General features: G+C 48.1%; 1 protein-coding gene across 4 annotated transcripts in view; it reads right to left on the bottom strand.

The window, feature by feature from the left end:
• ZC3H4 (zinc finger CCCH-type containing 4) overlaps nt 1-3,597 on the bottom strand; it is a 43,465-nt gene extending 39,868 nt beyond the window's left edge. Inside the window, exons 1-2 of one of the 4 annotated variants that reach the window (XM_087421471.1) lie at nt 3,515-3,597; nt 3,227-3,392 (exon numbers count right to left, since the gene is read on the bottom strand). In XM_087421471.1, coding sequence (XP_087277597.1) covers nt 3,227-3,387 — 161 coding nt within the window. In that variant the 5' untranslated portion in view covers nt 3,388-3,392; nt 3,515-3,597. Of the gene's footprint in view, nt 1-1,764; nt 1,956-2,960; nt 3,068-3,226; nt 3,478-3,514 lie in introns of those variants that run through there. The other 3 variants (XM_087421472.1, XM_014795216.2, XM_014795214.2) reach the window with 3 other exon arrangements.
• Between the last annotated feature and the right edge of the window lie 11,036 nt (nt 3,598-14,633).

The raw sequence follows: 14,633 nt of genomic DNA, 5'->3' as shown, positions 1-14,633 counted from the left end.
AAAAACAAAGACTACTAAAATACAGTTTGACATAATTACTGAGGCTTCTTGGACTTGATGGATGAGATTCCTTTGAAAACAAAAAACAATAAACCCTTGTGTTGATATGCCTGAGCGCTTTTTAAATGTTTGGGGAAATATTTTTAAATTCAATGAATGATTGCTAAAATTTTCATTTACAAGAGAAATCTCACTTCCTTAACATTTCGTTTTAAAAGTAAAGTTAAATAAGCATCCTTCTAGAACCTAGCAGCCCTTGAAACTTGGAAGGTTCATCTGTTAGCATCCAGTTTTTGCACTTGGCTCCTGGAGCAGGAATTTCAAAGGTTGGGAAACTTCAAATAAATGCAATTCACTTTCGGCCGACCCTGCGCACTGGGTAGTGTGTCAGTTTGTGCTTCAGACATTTTTGCAGGATACTGTACTGTGTGGACACTTCTTCCTCCCACAACTGATTTTACATACCTAAGATCACTTGACGAGTTAAGTTGTGAGCATATCGAGAGGAAGAACAAAACGTGGCCCACTGAACTGCAGTTTACATGTCTCCTCATCTACATGTGGATGAACTTTTTTTTTCCCCTAAGAATGGAAAAAAGGAACAAGAGCTTTTGGAGGGAAAGAGGGCGGTGTGTTAAAGTTTTCTCTTAACAAAGTATGTCAGGGACCAAAAGTGGGCGAGAGGGAAAATTGAACTTCAACGTGTTTTGTCTTTTAACGGAAGAACTTATGCTTGTAAAACACATCAGAAGTACAGTGTTTGGTTCTGCAAGTCATTTCTGTCACTGTTTTTTCCTTGTTGGTGTAGGAGGGGGGACTGGGGGCTGGAGGAAGTGTTCCTCCATCATGACTGGGCGTGTAACACGTTTGCATCAACTTTTCACGGTCAGGCATGTGCTTTCGAACAAAGGAACAGTGGAGACAGGGAGAGGAGACTGGGGTTTGACACACTGTACAGATTTGGTGCTTAAACAGTACTTTACAAATGACTTGCTTAATTTAAACGTCCATCACCATAAGAGACATTGGAGTAAAATGGGGAAATCGGATCTACTGGAACCACAATCTTTTGGGGGGGGGGTGGAGGGGAGGGAGAACATTAACTTGAATGCAAGTATCATAAACCAAATTCAGTAACCTTGTCTCCTGCAAATGGACTTGAAGTATCCACTTTCTTCAAAGAGGAAGGCTGGAGACAAAGCAATGGACTGAAATGTAAAGAGGCTGGAAAATATACGGGCCTTTTACATACGTTTTTGCCATGTTACAGTAACACGCTTTTTTTTTTTTTTGAGAAAACTGTGTACGTCAAATTAAAAAAATTAAACATCGAAAGGATGTGCAAGTCTAAAAGGGCTTAACAGGGTTAGAATCCTGATTCCAACATATCAATTCACTCTCTCAAGCATCACTCTGGTCTAAAGGCGAGGAGGAAGGCAGGCAGGAAAGGGACATAAAAAGGGAGATAATTGAATTACTCAATAAAAGAGGCTACTTACCATCCCAACCCATTGTAAGACATACACTTCTGACATAAGAGAACTCCTTAGAGGTCGAATAAAGCGTGTAAGCACCTCTGAGTAATGCACCTGCCCCCAAGAGGGGGCCCGGAAGCCCAAGGCGGGCTTATCGAACAGACCTTTGCTAATCTGTTTATTTCCTTGAACTGGAGTCAGGCTGCGATGGGCTGCGGTTCCCAGGACGATACATTTAATTAGAACAAAACAGAACAAAACAAAAAAAAAATTTTTTGTAAAAGCTCACCAAACTGCTGCACTTGTGTCTCTGAATGTGGGTGGCATTTCTTTTAAAAGGCAAAGTATGGTCTGCGAAGGAGAAAGGGAAAAGGGGAGGTGGGAGTGGGGAGAAGGGGCGAGGTGCCTGGCGGGGAAGCCCTAGCTCTGAGCGCTGTCTAGGGGAGGGTCCTCAGCGACTCCCCAGCCCGGGCGGCGACCCGGCAGCCATCTGTCCAGCGCGTTCCCTTCCCCTCCCCACCCCCACTCCTAGACTCGCTTTCCTGTCGGCTGCAGCCCTCCTTCCATTTCCAAATCCACTCTCGAGCCACCTCTTCCCCTGCCCCACCGGGGAACGGTGGCGGAACCCTGCACCCCAACCTTCTGCTGGAGCAGGGGAAACGGGGGCCCCCGACCTCGCCCTGAAACGCGCCGGGCTGGCCCCTTTATCACCCTCCCGAGAAGGGCGTGGGGCGAGCCCATTTCGCACTTAATACAGGGGAGGGGGGGCGCTCCCTTTCACCCCCTGCCAAAGCACAAGGAGACCTCGATTTCTCGCCCGGAAGGGATGGCGCCCCATTTTAGCCCGAAAGAGGAGGGGACCCCAGGAGAAACAGGGGACCAACTTCCTCTCCTCTCCAAGGCAGGGAAACCAAACCTCACCCGCCCGCCCCCCAAAAACGCATCACCTACCTACGAAAAGCGAGGACCCCTCTCTTTAAGGAAACACATGGGGAAGGGGCTTCTCCCCCTAAAATAGGCAGGGACTTCCATCCAAGGGGTTAGAGATCCCCCCACCAATTTTGCCCTCTAAGGAATAGCTAGGAAACGCCTCCCGCCAAAAAAGTGGGAGAGCCCCGACCCAAAGAACCCCCCAAAAATGGATGGAGAAAGGACTGAACGAACCCCCACTTTCTGCCTCCTAAGGCGGCTAGGGTACCTCTCCAAGTAGGGCAGGGCACACCTCCCCCAGGAGAAAGGATACTGCCGGGGGCTGGGAGACCCCCACCTCCAAACCCCTAAGAGCGAGCTGTGGCTCGAGATCCCCCCAAAAGGGTCCGGGAGCCCCTCCCCCATCCCCTTCCCCGAAGCCAGGCGACGGGCAGGCGGGCCCGTGGCTGCCAGCTCCGGGCGCAGGGGCCGCCAGGACCCCCGTGGGCCTCCGCAGCCCCCCCCCGGCGCCCCCTCCCCAGGGCGGGCGCGGGGGTCCGGGGGGCGCCTCCTCACCTTCCCCTCAGCATGGCGCCCAAAAAAGACAGAGCGAGAGCGAGGGAGAGCGGGCGAGCGCCGCGAGGGGGGGGGAACGCATGAGGCCAGGAGAGAAAGCAAGCGAGAAAGAGCGAGCGAGCGAGCGAGAGACACCCACCGACCCCGCCCTTCCTCCTCCTCCTCCTCCTCCTCCGTGGCCCGGCCCAACATGGCGGTCGCCCCCCTTCCTCCTCCTCCTCCTCCTCCCCCCGGGGACGCTGCCCCGGCCGGGCCGGGGGCCTGACCTGTCGTCAGGGAGCGGGAGGCGGTGGTGGAGGAGGTGCGGGGTGGCCGGGCAGGCGTCGGGGGAACACGGAGGAGGCGAAGGCGTTGATGGCGGCGGAGGCGATGGCGGCGGCGGCGACTCTGATGGCGGCGGCGGGGGGGTCCCGGGCGCGGCCTCCATAGTTCCTTTGGGGGGAGGGGATGTCAATGCACGAAAAAGGACTGCTTGGGCGTGGCGGGAGGGGCACACTTGAGCTCTGAGGGCTCCTGAGAGGAATGGGGATATTTTTTATCGGTTTGGGAATCACCTCTGCGCCGACCTCCGCGTAGGCCGCGCGGCCTAGGCCTCGGCGGGCCGCTCGCCGCCTGCTTTCTCCGCCGCCCGCCCCTGGGGTCACTCGCTCACGGGCGCGGGGCCCTCATCGGGGCGAGAGCCCCCCCACACACACACACCCCCGCGGGCCCGGGGGCGGGAGACCCGGGGGACACGGACACTGGTGGGTGGTTGGGTGTAATTAGCGCGGGCCGCGCGCGATGGAGCAAGCGAGGGGGAAAGGGAGAAGAGGAGAGCGAGCGAGGGGGGTTAAAAAAAAAAAAAAAAAAGGATTTTAGGGAGAGAGGAAACGGGCCGCGGAGACGGGCCGACTGTCTGTCTGCCCGCCCTAGGTGCCCCGGCTGCCCGGCCCCCGCCGCAGTCAGAAATTCACACAAAATGGCGGCTCGGCCCGAACGAGCCCGGAGGCCGAGGCGGGAGGAAGGGCGAGGTGGGAGGGGGAACCGGGAGGCGGAGGCCGGGGCCTCATCACGTGGAGGAGAGGGGCCCGGACCGCGCGCCCGAAGGGCGGCGGAAAGGGCCGAAGGCAGAGAGTGAGGCCGAGGGAAGGCGGAAAAAGCCGAAAGGAGCTGAGCGGGAGACGGGGAGAGCCGGAAACAGCCGAAGGTGGCAATGGAGGCGTGGCCAGAGCCAGAATGGAACGCCCCAGGGAGCCGGAAACAGCCGAAGCGGATCGGGACTGGGGGCGGGGGGGAAACTAGGAACTGAGATGATCCGAAAGAACGGAAGGCGGCGTCGGGGTGGGTGGCGGGAGAGGATACAGCCGAAAGAGGGTGATGGGACTTCGACAGAATGAGCTTAAGGGCGGGGCTGGGGAGGCGGTGAATTAAGAGAGTAAAAGACTTTGAGGAATTCGCCCTAGAGCAAGCGGGAAAAACCGAAAATTCCAGCTTGAGGGAAGGCGAGAAGAGCTGAAAGTTGTAGGTGAGAGAATGAGAGGGAAGGAATTCGGGATATGGAGAGAAAAAATAACCGAAAGCTGAAGGCCGGGTGCCGTGAGTTGTAGGTTTCCGGAGAAGGGGAGGATGGAGCCAAGACTGTCCGGAGATGACGTCATTAGAGACCTTGGTCGGTGACGTCATCCCCGGGCGGTGCGAGAGGGGCGGACCTTGGCAGTGCTTTGGGGGCCTTGAAGAGCCTGGAGCGTGGTCCATGGAAGGCTGTCATTAAATGCTCGGCTCCGAGGTTTACACAGTATACGAAGGTACAATCCTTTAACTCGCACAACTATACTAAGGGGAGCTACTGTTATTCCCATTTAGTGGATGCAGACTGAATCTCGGTGTTTAATTGGCTCCAAGTCATAGGAGGAGCACAGCAAGATTTTTCATCACAGCTGGCATTCCATTGTCTCCTGTAAAAATTTGTTCCTCCTATCTATATCCCAGGGTCTTTGTTCAATGCTTTTAAGAGCTCCTTGTATATTGCCAAGCCCTGTGATGGACAATAAGAACGTAGTTTCTCTGTGAAGCTTAAAAACAGATAATGCCCCAGGGGAAAGAGACTGAAAGTTTTTTGGTTTTGTTTTTGTTGTTGGTGAGGAAGATTGGTCCTGAGCTAACATCTGTGCCGATCTTCCTCTATTTTGTATGTGAGATGCTGCCACAGCATGGCTTGATGAGCCGTGTGTAGGTCTCATGCCTGGGATCCAGGCCTGTGAACCCAGGGCCACAAAAGCAGAGTGCGTGAACTTAGCCATGATGCCACCGGCCTGACAGGGAAAATGGAAGTTAAGAGAATAAAAGGGGGCTCCTATTATGTTGGGGGGAGGGGCAGGATCGTTTAAGTTGAAACACGAAGAAGAGGAGAAAGTTCCAGGCAGAGGAACTGGCTTATTTCAGGCCCTGACAAGGCAAGGACCACTTAGATTCCAGGAACTGAGGAAAAAACCCATGTGGCATGAGAGAGAAATATAAGAGGAGAGGGAAGCGCCAGATCACCTCTTGATATATTAATTAATCCTGCTATAAAAGAAAAAAATGTGCCTGGGCCGGCCCCATGGCTTAGCGGTTAAGTGCTCGTGCTCCGCTACTGGCGGCCCGGGTTCGGATCCCGGACGCGCACCAACGCACCGCTTCTCCGGCCATGCTGAGGCCACGTCCCACATACAGCAACTAGAAGGATGTGCAACTATGACGTACAACTATCTACTGGGGCTTTGGAGGGAAAAAAAAAATGAGGAAGATTGGCAATAGATGTTAGCTCAGAGCCAGTCTTCCTCAAAAAAAAAAAGGGGGCCGGCCCCGTGGTGTGGCGGTTAAGTGTGCGCACTCCGCTGCTGGCGGCCCAGGTTTGGATCCCCCGGGGCGCACCGACGCATCGCTTGTCAGGCCATGCTGTGGCGGCGTCCCACATAAAGTGGAGGAAGATGAGCACTGATGTTAGCTCAAGGCCAGTCTTCCTCAGCAAAAAGAGGAGGATTGGCATCGGATGTTAGCTCAGGGCTGGTCTTCCTCACAAAAAAAAAAAAGAAAAGAAAAGAAAAAAATGTCCCAAACCTGGTCTGGAACACAAGCTTTCCTGAGGATAATTTATAGTATCCTTCAGGGAAGAAATTAGCGTTCCTGATAAAATACTTAAGCCATTTTCTGATGGGATGAAACTTGTTCTTGGAAACTAGTGGCCCACCCAGTTGACAGCTGTCAGTCAACTGCTAGTCAAGAATCTCCTGATTTTTTTTTTTTGTATTTTTCTTTTTTTTGGTGAGGAAGATCAGCCCTGAGCTAACATCCGTGCCAATCCTCCTCTTTTTGCTGAGGAAGACTGGCCTTGAGCTAACATCTATTGCCAATACTCCCTTTTTCCCCCAAAGCCCCAGTAGATAGCTGTAGGTCATAGTTGCACATCCTTCTAGTTGCTGTATGTGGGACGCAGCCTCAGCATGGCCGGAGAAGCGGTGCGTTGGTGCACGCCTGGGATCCGAACCCGGGCCGCCAGTAGTGGAGCGCACACACTTAACCGCTAAGCCACGGGGCCGGCCCCAAGAATCTCCTGATTTTTAACTTTCTGGATCTAGTCTCTAGTCTAATGATGGTTATTTAACAGTTCTCTTCTATAAATGTCCCTACCAAGAGCAAATCTTTTAATTGGCATACAAGAGACCTTTTTTCCTTGCACGCATGATTGTAATAAAATGTTGGCACGTGCCCGTAACTAAATTATCCAAAAAAGGTTTCTTTAACATACCAAGAGCTAGTAGAGCAGGGTTATGGGAATGGAAAGGAAAAATACTGTAAGTGGGTCATTATGTGTAATGGCACCTTTCATCTTGTGAAAGGTGCCATTCCCCTTCTATGCCTTGATTTGTGAACCCCATGTATTCTAGTTATGGATGAAACAACGCTGGTTGAGACCATAGACCACATATAGGAGGAGGACACCCTGTCCTTTCAAGGTGTGGTCTCCAGCTGGTGCCATCTCTGAAGCTTCAACAGGCCATTCCACAATTCTAGAGGGCCACCTGCTTTTAGGTAATGAGAAAAGTGAAAAGACCAGCAAATCCCATCAGGCAAGAAGATTTCTCCACGCTTTTTCAGTGTCATACTAGAACGTTGTCTACCAAGTCCTTCTGATATTCTAAATGTTACTTTGACTTACTATTTTGTTGTGGATTCGAGTCTAGACTCAATAAAGTTATGGAACATTCTCAAATTTCAAATGATTTTTGTCCGGTAGAAAATACAATCCTGAAAGACATTAACCAGTTTTGTATCAAATTGTCCAACGTAATTCCAGTATTCTCTTTTCCATTCTCTATACATGTCCATTTCTCAGGTCCTCCTTGAACCAGCTTTATTTATCTGCTGGTTCTCTCATTAATGAGTTAAATAACATCTTTGACACATGCTCACCATGTTTTCGTGTGAGAGTCCTGTTTTTAACTTTTTAAAAATTATACTATGAAAACAGACGTGAAGTCCATGGATGGTAATGCTGGCAGAAATAGGGCAAACAGGGGGAAAAAAATAACACTGATTCCCAACAAATAATTATTCTGATGAAAGCAAATTGGCGACCCTTCCCGTTGGAAAGGATCCAATGTAGTTAATCTGCCACCGGTGGCTAGGAAGTGGGACACTGGCTGTGTGAGACCTTATTCACACAGCTACTTGTGCTTTGAGGACCTGCTTGAGTCCAGTCCCCAATGTACCATTTCCACGTGATGATGAAGTGATGCTGGGCCTGCCCATTTCATTACCTGGTGCATCAGATAATGCACCCTCACCTGGGACTTTGTGGCCAGTCATTTGGTCTTCATAGAACCCACGAATATGGGCCGGCCCGGTGGCGCAAGCGGTTAAGTGCGCGCGCTCCGCTGCGGCGGCCCGGGGTTCGCTGGTTCGGATCCCGGGCGCGCACCGATGCACTGCTTGGCAAGCCATGCTGTGGCGGCGTCCCATATAAAGTGGAGGAAGATGGGCACAGATGTTAGCCCAGGGCTGTCTTCCTCAGCAAAAAAAAAAAAAAAAAAAGAGGAGGATTGGCGAATGTTAGCACAGGGCTGATCTCCTCACAAAAAAAAAAAAGAACCCGCGAATATGCCAAGAGCTAATTCTCAGAACAAGAGGAATCAGTTACCAAAGAGGTAATGACTTTTTTTTAATTCCCCAGGGTGTATGCCTCCTATTGAGGCTTACAGAGGTCCATAGACTACCCCTATTTTTATTTTCTTTCATTATTTTTTGTTGAAGAACAACATACATACAGAAAAACATATAATCATAACTTGGTCGATAAACTTTGATAAACTTACACAAAGTGAATATACCATGTAATCAGCACCTAGATCAAGAAACAGAAAATTATAAGCCACCCAGAGTCCCCCTCCGGTCCCCATCTAGTCACTACCCCTGATACCAAACCTTTTAATCTCAGATTCTTGTGCCTGATGCACCATAAGCCAATCACTGAGACATCAGTGCTTGGAGATGGAGAAAGTTTTATTCAAATTGGCCAAAAGGGGGCCAGCCCCGTGGCTTAGCGGTTAAGTGCGCGAGCTCCGCTACTGGCAGCCCAGGTTCAGATCCCGGGCGCGCACTGACACACCGCTTCTCCGGCCATGCTGAGGCTGCATCCCACATACAGCAACTAGAAGGATGTGCAACTATGACATATAACTATCTGCTGGGGCTTTGGGGAAAAAAAAGGAGGAGGATTGGCAATAGATGTTAGCTCAGAGCCGGTCTTCCTCAGCAAAAAGAGGAGGATTAGCATGGATGTTAGCCCAGGGCTGATCTTCCTCATAAAAAAAATAAATAAATAAAATTAAAAAAAATTGGCCAAAAGAAGGTGGAAGGATAGGTTCTCTCAAATCTGCCTTAACAAAAGAAAGCAGGAGTTTTTATAGAGCTAAGGGGCTTGGGAGGAGGAGTTTTAGAGAAACAAAGGGGAAGTCCATGTTTCTTTCACTCCAGATAAGCCCTTGGGCAATGTGACTTATGGGCATCAACAGCAGCTGGGGGCTGGTTATCTGGTGATCAAAACTCCCTTAAAGGCATTCTTTTTTGTTTTTTCTGAGGAAGATTCGCCCTGAGCTAACATCTGTTGCCAATCTTTCTCTATTTCGTATGTGAGCCACTCTAGCACTCTAGTCACAGCATGGCCACTAATAGATGAGCAGTGTAGGTCCATGCCCAGGAGCCAAAACTGGGCCACCAAAGCAGAGCATGCTGAACTTAACCACTAGGCCACTGGGGTGGCCCAAAAAGGCGTTCTTTTTCTTCTGCAAAACGAGCTCATATGGGCCAGCCCAGTGGCATAGTGGTTAAGTTTGCATGCTCCGCTTTCAGTGGCCTGAGGGTTCACGGGTTCGGATCCCAGGCATGGACTGATGCACCGCTTGTCAAGCCACACTGTGGTGGTGTCGCATATAAAGTGGAGGAAGATGGGCACGGATGTTAGCCCAGGGCCAGTCTTCCTCAGCAAAAAGAGGAGGATTGGCAATGGATGTTAGCTCAGGGCTAATCTTCCTAAAAGAAAAAAAAAACAAGCAAGCTCATAAATCCTCGTGACCCTTGAGTCACCCCTCAGTTTAAACAAGAAAACAGCACATTAACAAGATTAACTTCTTTTCATCTGTGTCTGTGTTGGGAACAAAGTCAAAGGGTAATCATGTTCTTACTGAGTATTTACAGTAACCCTCAGGTACTCGCCTTCACCCCATCCAGGGTAATCATCATTCTGACTTCTAACTGCATAGGTTAATTTTGCCTTCATTTGCCTTCATGTCCTCATCCAAATGGAATCTACGACATTACTCTTGTGTCTGGCTCCTTTCACTCAGCATTAGATTTGTGGCACGTAGTTGTAGTTCATTCATTCTCATTTCTGTGTAGTATTCTACTGTGTGACTAAGCCAAGTGTTGGTGATGATGCAGAACAACTAGAACTCTCCTCCACTGCTGGTGGGACTATAAATTGGTATAACCATGCGTATTGTGATTTATATTAAGAAATATGTGTATTTGGTCTTTCTTCCAGTATCTGGCACAGAGCTTCTAAAACCCTAGGAATTTCCTAAGTGATAAGAGTTATAGATAGGGCTGGCCCCCTGGCTTAGCAGTTAAGTGCACACGCTCTGCTGCTGGCGGCCCGGGTTCAGATCCCGGGCGCGCACCGACACACCGCTTCTCCTGCCATGCTGAGGCCGCGTCCCACATACAGCAACTAGAAGGATGTGCAGCTGTGACATACAACTATCTACTGAGGTTTTGGGGGAAAAAAATTTTTAAAAAATAAAATAAAATAAAAATAAATAAATAAATAAAATATTTAAAAAGTAAAAAGAGTTATAGATAAAGATGTGTTTTCTTATTGATACAAGCCCCTTTCAACCACACCTGAGTTTATGTTAATGAGATGACTTTGGAAAGCCACTAAAGATAGGGACTGGTTGCCAGCAGAACCAAGTAATTAGAGGGTTGGAACTTTCAGCCCCATCCCCAAACCTCTGGGAGGAGGGGGCTGGAAATTAACTTCATCACCAACGGTCAATGATTTAATCAATCATGCCTACATAATGAAGCCTCCATAAAAATCCCTGAACTATGGGGTTGGAAGAGGCTCTGGGTTGGTGAACAAGAAAATATCCATGTTTCTGGAGAGTAGCTCACCTCAAACATCATGGGGACTGAAACTCCTGTGCTTGGGACCCTTCTGGAGCTCGCCACCCTGTTTATCTCTTCATCTAGCTGTTCATTCATATCCTTTATAATAAACTAGTAAGTAAACTGTTTTTTTGAGTTCTATGAGTCACTCTAGCAAATTGCCGGAACCGGAGGAAAGGGTTGTGGGAACCTCCAATTTAGAGCCAGTCAGTCAGAAGCACTTGCAATTCGAGTCTGGGGTTGAGGTGGGCAACGTGTGGGACTGAGCCCTTAACATGGAGAGTCTCATGCTGACTCCAGGTAGATAGTGTCAGAACTGAAGTGTTGGGCCTCAGCTGGTGTCCCCCTGTTGGAGAACTGCTTGGTGTGGGAAAACCTCCATGCACTTGGTGACCAGAGCACAGAAGTATACAGTGTTAGAGTAGAGTAGAGGAGAAACACAGGAATTCCCTTAGAGCGCTTTGGAATGGCTTGGCAGTATCAACTGCAGCTGAACTTTTGCCTACACTACAATTCAACAATTCCATCCGAAAGTATATATCCAACAAATGCATACCAAAAGGCGTGAACAAGAATGTTTGCATCAGCTGTATTCAAAATCGTCTCTAACTAGGAACTACCTAAATGCCCACCAATAGGAGAACAGACAAGTAACTTGTAGTATATTCACCACTTTTGAGAATGCCTGGATCGATAGGTTAGAAGACGCAAATGGCAGATACTTCTTGGACTCCCTAGAGAACCTTCTCTTGCACGGCGCCCCAGCAACCTTAGACCTTTCTTTGCTGAAGAGTGAGAGCAAGTCTCCCAACTGTCATACAAGTTACCTCCAAAATTCCAAGAGAGCCACCAAACAGTGTGGCTTTTTCTTAGCGTGTGTGTGTCTTTGTGTGGCGGGGGTGGGGGGTGCAATTTTAGCAACTTGCCCTTTATTTTGGAAAAAAAAAATCCAAAATTCTTCCTCTGGACCTCTTTGAGTCTTTGAGTTGACAGGTTCTTGTATTTTTCTGAGATGGAACCTTCCATAATGCCCATAAGTCTGACCAATGCTTCTGTGGTACCTACTCCTTTCTACTCTTGGTAAATCATGATTCTGGCAAAGGATTTTATTTTTCTAGTTCCTAGGGTGGCTCTAGCGCAGGTTCTTTGCACATGAATGAGGAGGCCTTTACAGAGAAGACGCTACACAGAGTGTGGAAGAAACACCAGCAGCTGGATCCAGCCTCTGGAAATATTTGGGGAAGAAGAGAGGAGACCATTGGCCAAAGGAAAGCATTATGGTGTGTGGGTATGGTGGGTACGGCAGTATAGTGACTGCTAACCCAAAAGCTGTTTCCTTTTTCTTCCTTACTCATCCAACTCTGGATTTACTGGGGAGATGGACAGTACTGAACTTCAGGCTAGGAGATGATCATTGGTCTACCTGGTTCTCAAGGAGATGATGTCGCCCCCTAGAGGACGTTTTGGAAATTATTGTGGGAAATTAATGAGTGCTTTTTGGTTGTCAACTGGTTCTCAAGGGGACAGTGTTGCTCCCTTGGGGGCGTTTTGGAAGCTTGCAGAGACTTTTTTGGGCATCACAATAATGAGGGGTTTGTTATTGGCACTAGAGGGCAGGGACCCAGGATGATAGGATGTCCTGCAACATGACATTGGGAATGAATGTCACCTAATGAACAAAGTTTACGATAGTTCTTAAATAATGGAACGAATTGTTTATACTAAGTTATATTAAGCTGTAAAGCTGAACTCTTCGAGTTCTTTTGGAATTATGTGCATAACAAAGTCATGGTAGACTCTTGGGAATTTACAAAATGTGTACCATCACTTTTGGGGTAATGAAAATATTTTGGAACTAGATAGAGGTGGTGATTGCACAACATGATGAGTGTACTAAATGCCACTTAATTGTTCACTTTAAAATGGTTAATTTTTTTTTTTTTTGGTAAGGAAGATTAGCCCTGAGCTAACATCTGTTGCCAATCTTCCTCTTTTTGCTGAGGAAGATTGTCCCTGAGCTAACATCTGTGCCCATCTTCCTCTAGTTTGTATGTGGGATGCTGCCACAGCATGGCGTGATGAGCGGTGCGTAGGTCCTGCCAGGGAAATGAACCTGCGAGCCCGGGCCACCGAAGTGGAACGCGTGACCTTAACCACTACACCACCAGGCCAGCCTCTAAAATGGTTAATTTTATGTTATGTGAATTTCACCTCAATAAAAAAAGTTTAAAAACATATACACTCCCAAATTTGAGAATATACCATTACATCAAATTTTCCCTATAAGCTTTAGAAAAGTATAAGGGGAACACGGGGAAAGAAACCCTTTTAGACATTTAATGAGTCTAGAAGTGCAGAAGAAAATAATTTCTAGAGCAGTTAACTTTATTTTCTTGGCTCTTTTTCACAAAGCGATCATTTTACAAGAGTTACTCTGTACCCACAGGTAATGGCCCTGGTCACTCCCTAACCAATTACAAATGACCACCAGCTATGGAACTTCAGGGTCACTTTCGAGGTCAATATATTAACTAATAAATCATTTAATGCTAAGGATTTGTTTTAGCTCTTCAAAATTGTTTGACTCCCTTTATATTTCTTTCTATGATCCATGTACATTTCACTTTGATAATATAAGGCAACTCAGCAACAGTGTTTATTTACAAAGGTTTATCAAAAAGATACTTGATACAGCCCTCTGCTGCCCGGTCATTCCATGACTTCTAAAGGTCTTTCCTGTGCAAAGAGGTTATTTGATCCCGTCCTTGGCATTTTTCCCTGACATCCAGAAGTAGCACAGTGTAGTATGATAGCTGTGGATGCAGAACTTGAAAATGAAGTTTGTTTGTTTGTTTGTTTGTTTTGGTGAGGAAGATCAGCCCTGAGCTAACATCCGTGCTCATCCTCCTCTTTTTTTTTGCTGAGGAAGACCGGCTCTGAGCTAACATCTATTGCCAATCTTGCTCCTTTTTTTCGCCCAAAGCCCCAGTAGATAGTTGTATGTCATAGTCACACATCCTTCTAGTTGCTGTATGTGGGACGCGGCCTCAGCATGGCCGGAGAAGCGGTGCGTCAGTGCGCACCCGGGATCCAAACCTGGGCTGCCAGTAGTGGAGCACGCACACTTAACCGCTAAGCCATGGGGCTGGCCCTGAAAATGAAGTTTTAGAAAAGCTTTTTATTGTGGAAAAATTCAAACATATACAAAAACAGAGGGAAGAGTAAAATGAACCATCATATACCCATCACTCAATTTCAACAATTAGAATCTCATAGCCAAGCTCACTTCCTTATTCCCCCCACTGACCATCCCCAACTCTGCCAGAATATTTTTAATCAAATCCCAGACTTATTCCATCTAGCTAGCTAGCTAGCTCCACACATATACATATACAGTTATTTTTACATATGTCATTATGTTTTTAAAAACATGCACTAGTACCCGTACTGGGTTTATTTCCACCCACCCATTCTTTTTTCTCCCCAAAGCCCCAGTGCATAGTTGTGTATCATAGTTGTAGAGTTGTAGCTCTTCTATATGGAAAGCCACCTCAACATGGCTTGATGAGCAGTGAGTAGGTCCGAGCCCAGGATTCCAACCAGCGAACCCTGGGCCGCTGAAGCAGAACATGCGAACTTAACCGCTGCGCCACCAGGCTGGCCCCTGTACTGGGTTTAAATAGTTTCGCTCCTCCCAAATGCATGTCCTTCCTGGAACCTCAGAATGTGACCTTATTTGGAAATAGGGTCATTGAAGATATAATTAATTAAATTAAGATGAGGTCACACTGGAGTAGGGTGGGCCCTTAATCCAATATGACTGATGTCCTTATAGGAAGCAGAGAAGAGACAGAGAGAGACACACAGGGAGAACACCATGTGACAACAGAGGCAGAGATGGGAGTGATGCATCTAGGAGCTAAGGAATGCCAAGGATTATTGGCAACTACTAGAAGCTAGAAGAGGCCAGGAAGGATTCCTTCCCTA

Source organism: Ceratotherium simum, chromosome 33 (genome assembly GCF_057802395.1).
Source record: "Ceratotherium simum simum isolate JZ-2026a chromosome 33, ASM5780239v1, whole genome shotgun sequence".
In the NCBI taxonomy this organism is placed as follows: Eukaryota; Metazoa; Chordata; class Mammalia; order Perissodactyla; family Rhinocerotidae; genus Ceratotherium; species Ceratotherium simum.
Note: the sequence above shows the minus strand (reverse complement) of the source record. Positions and strands in the feature narration are given on the sequence as shown.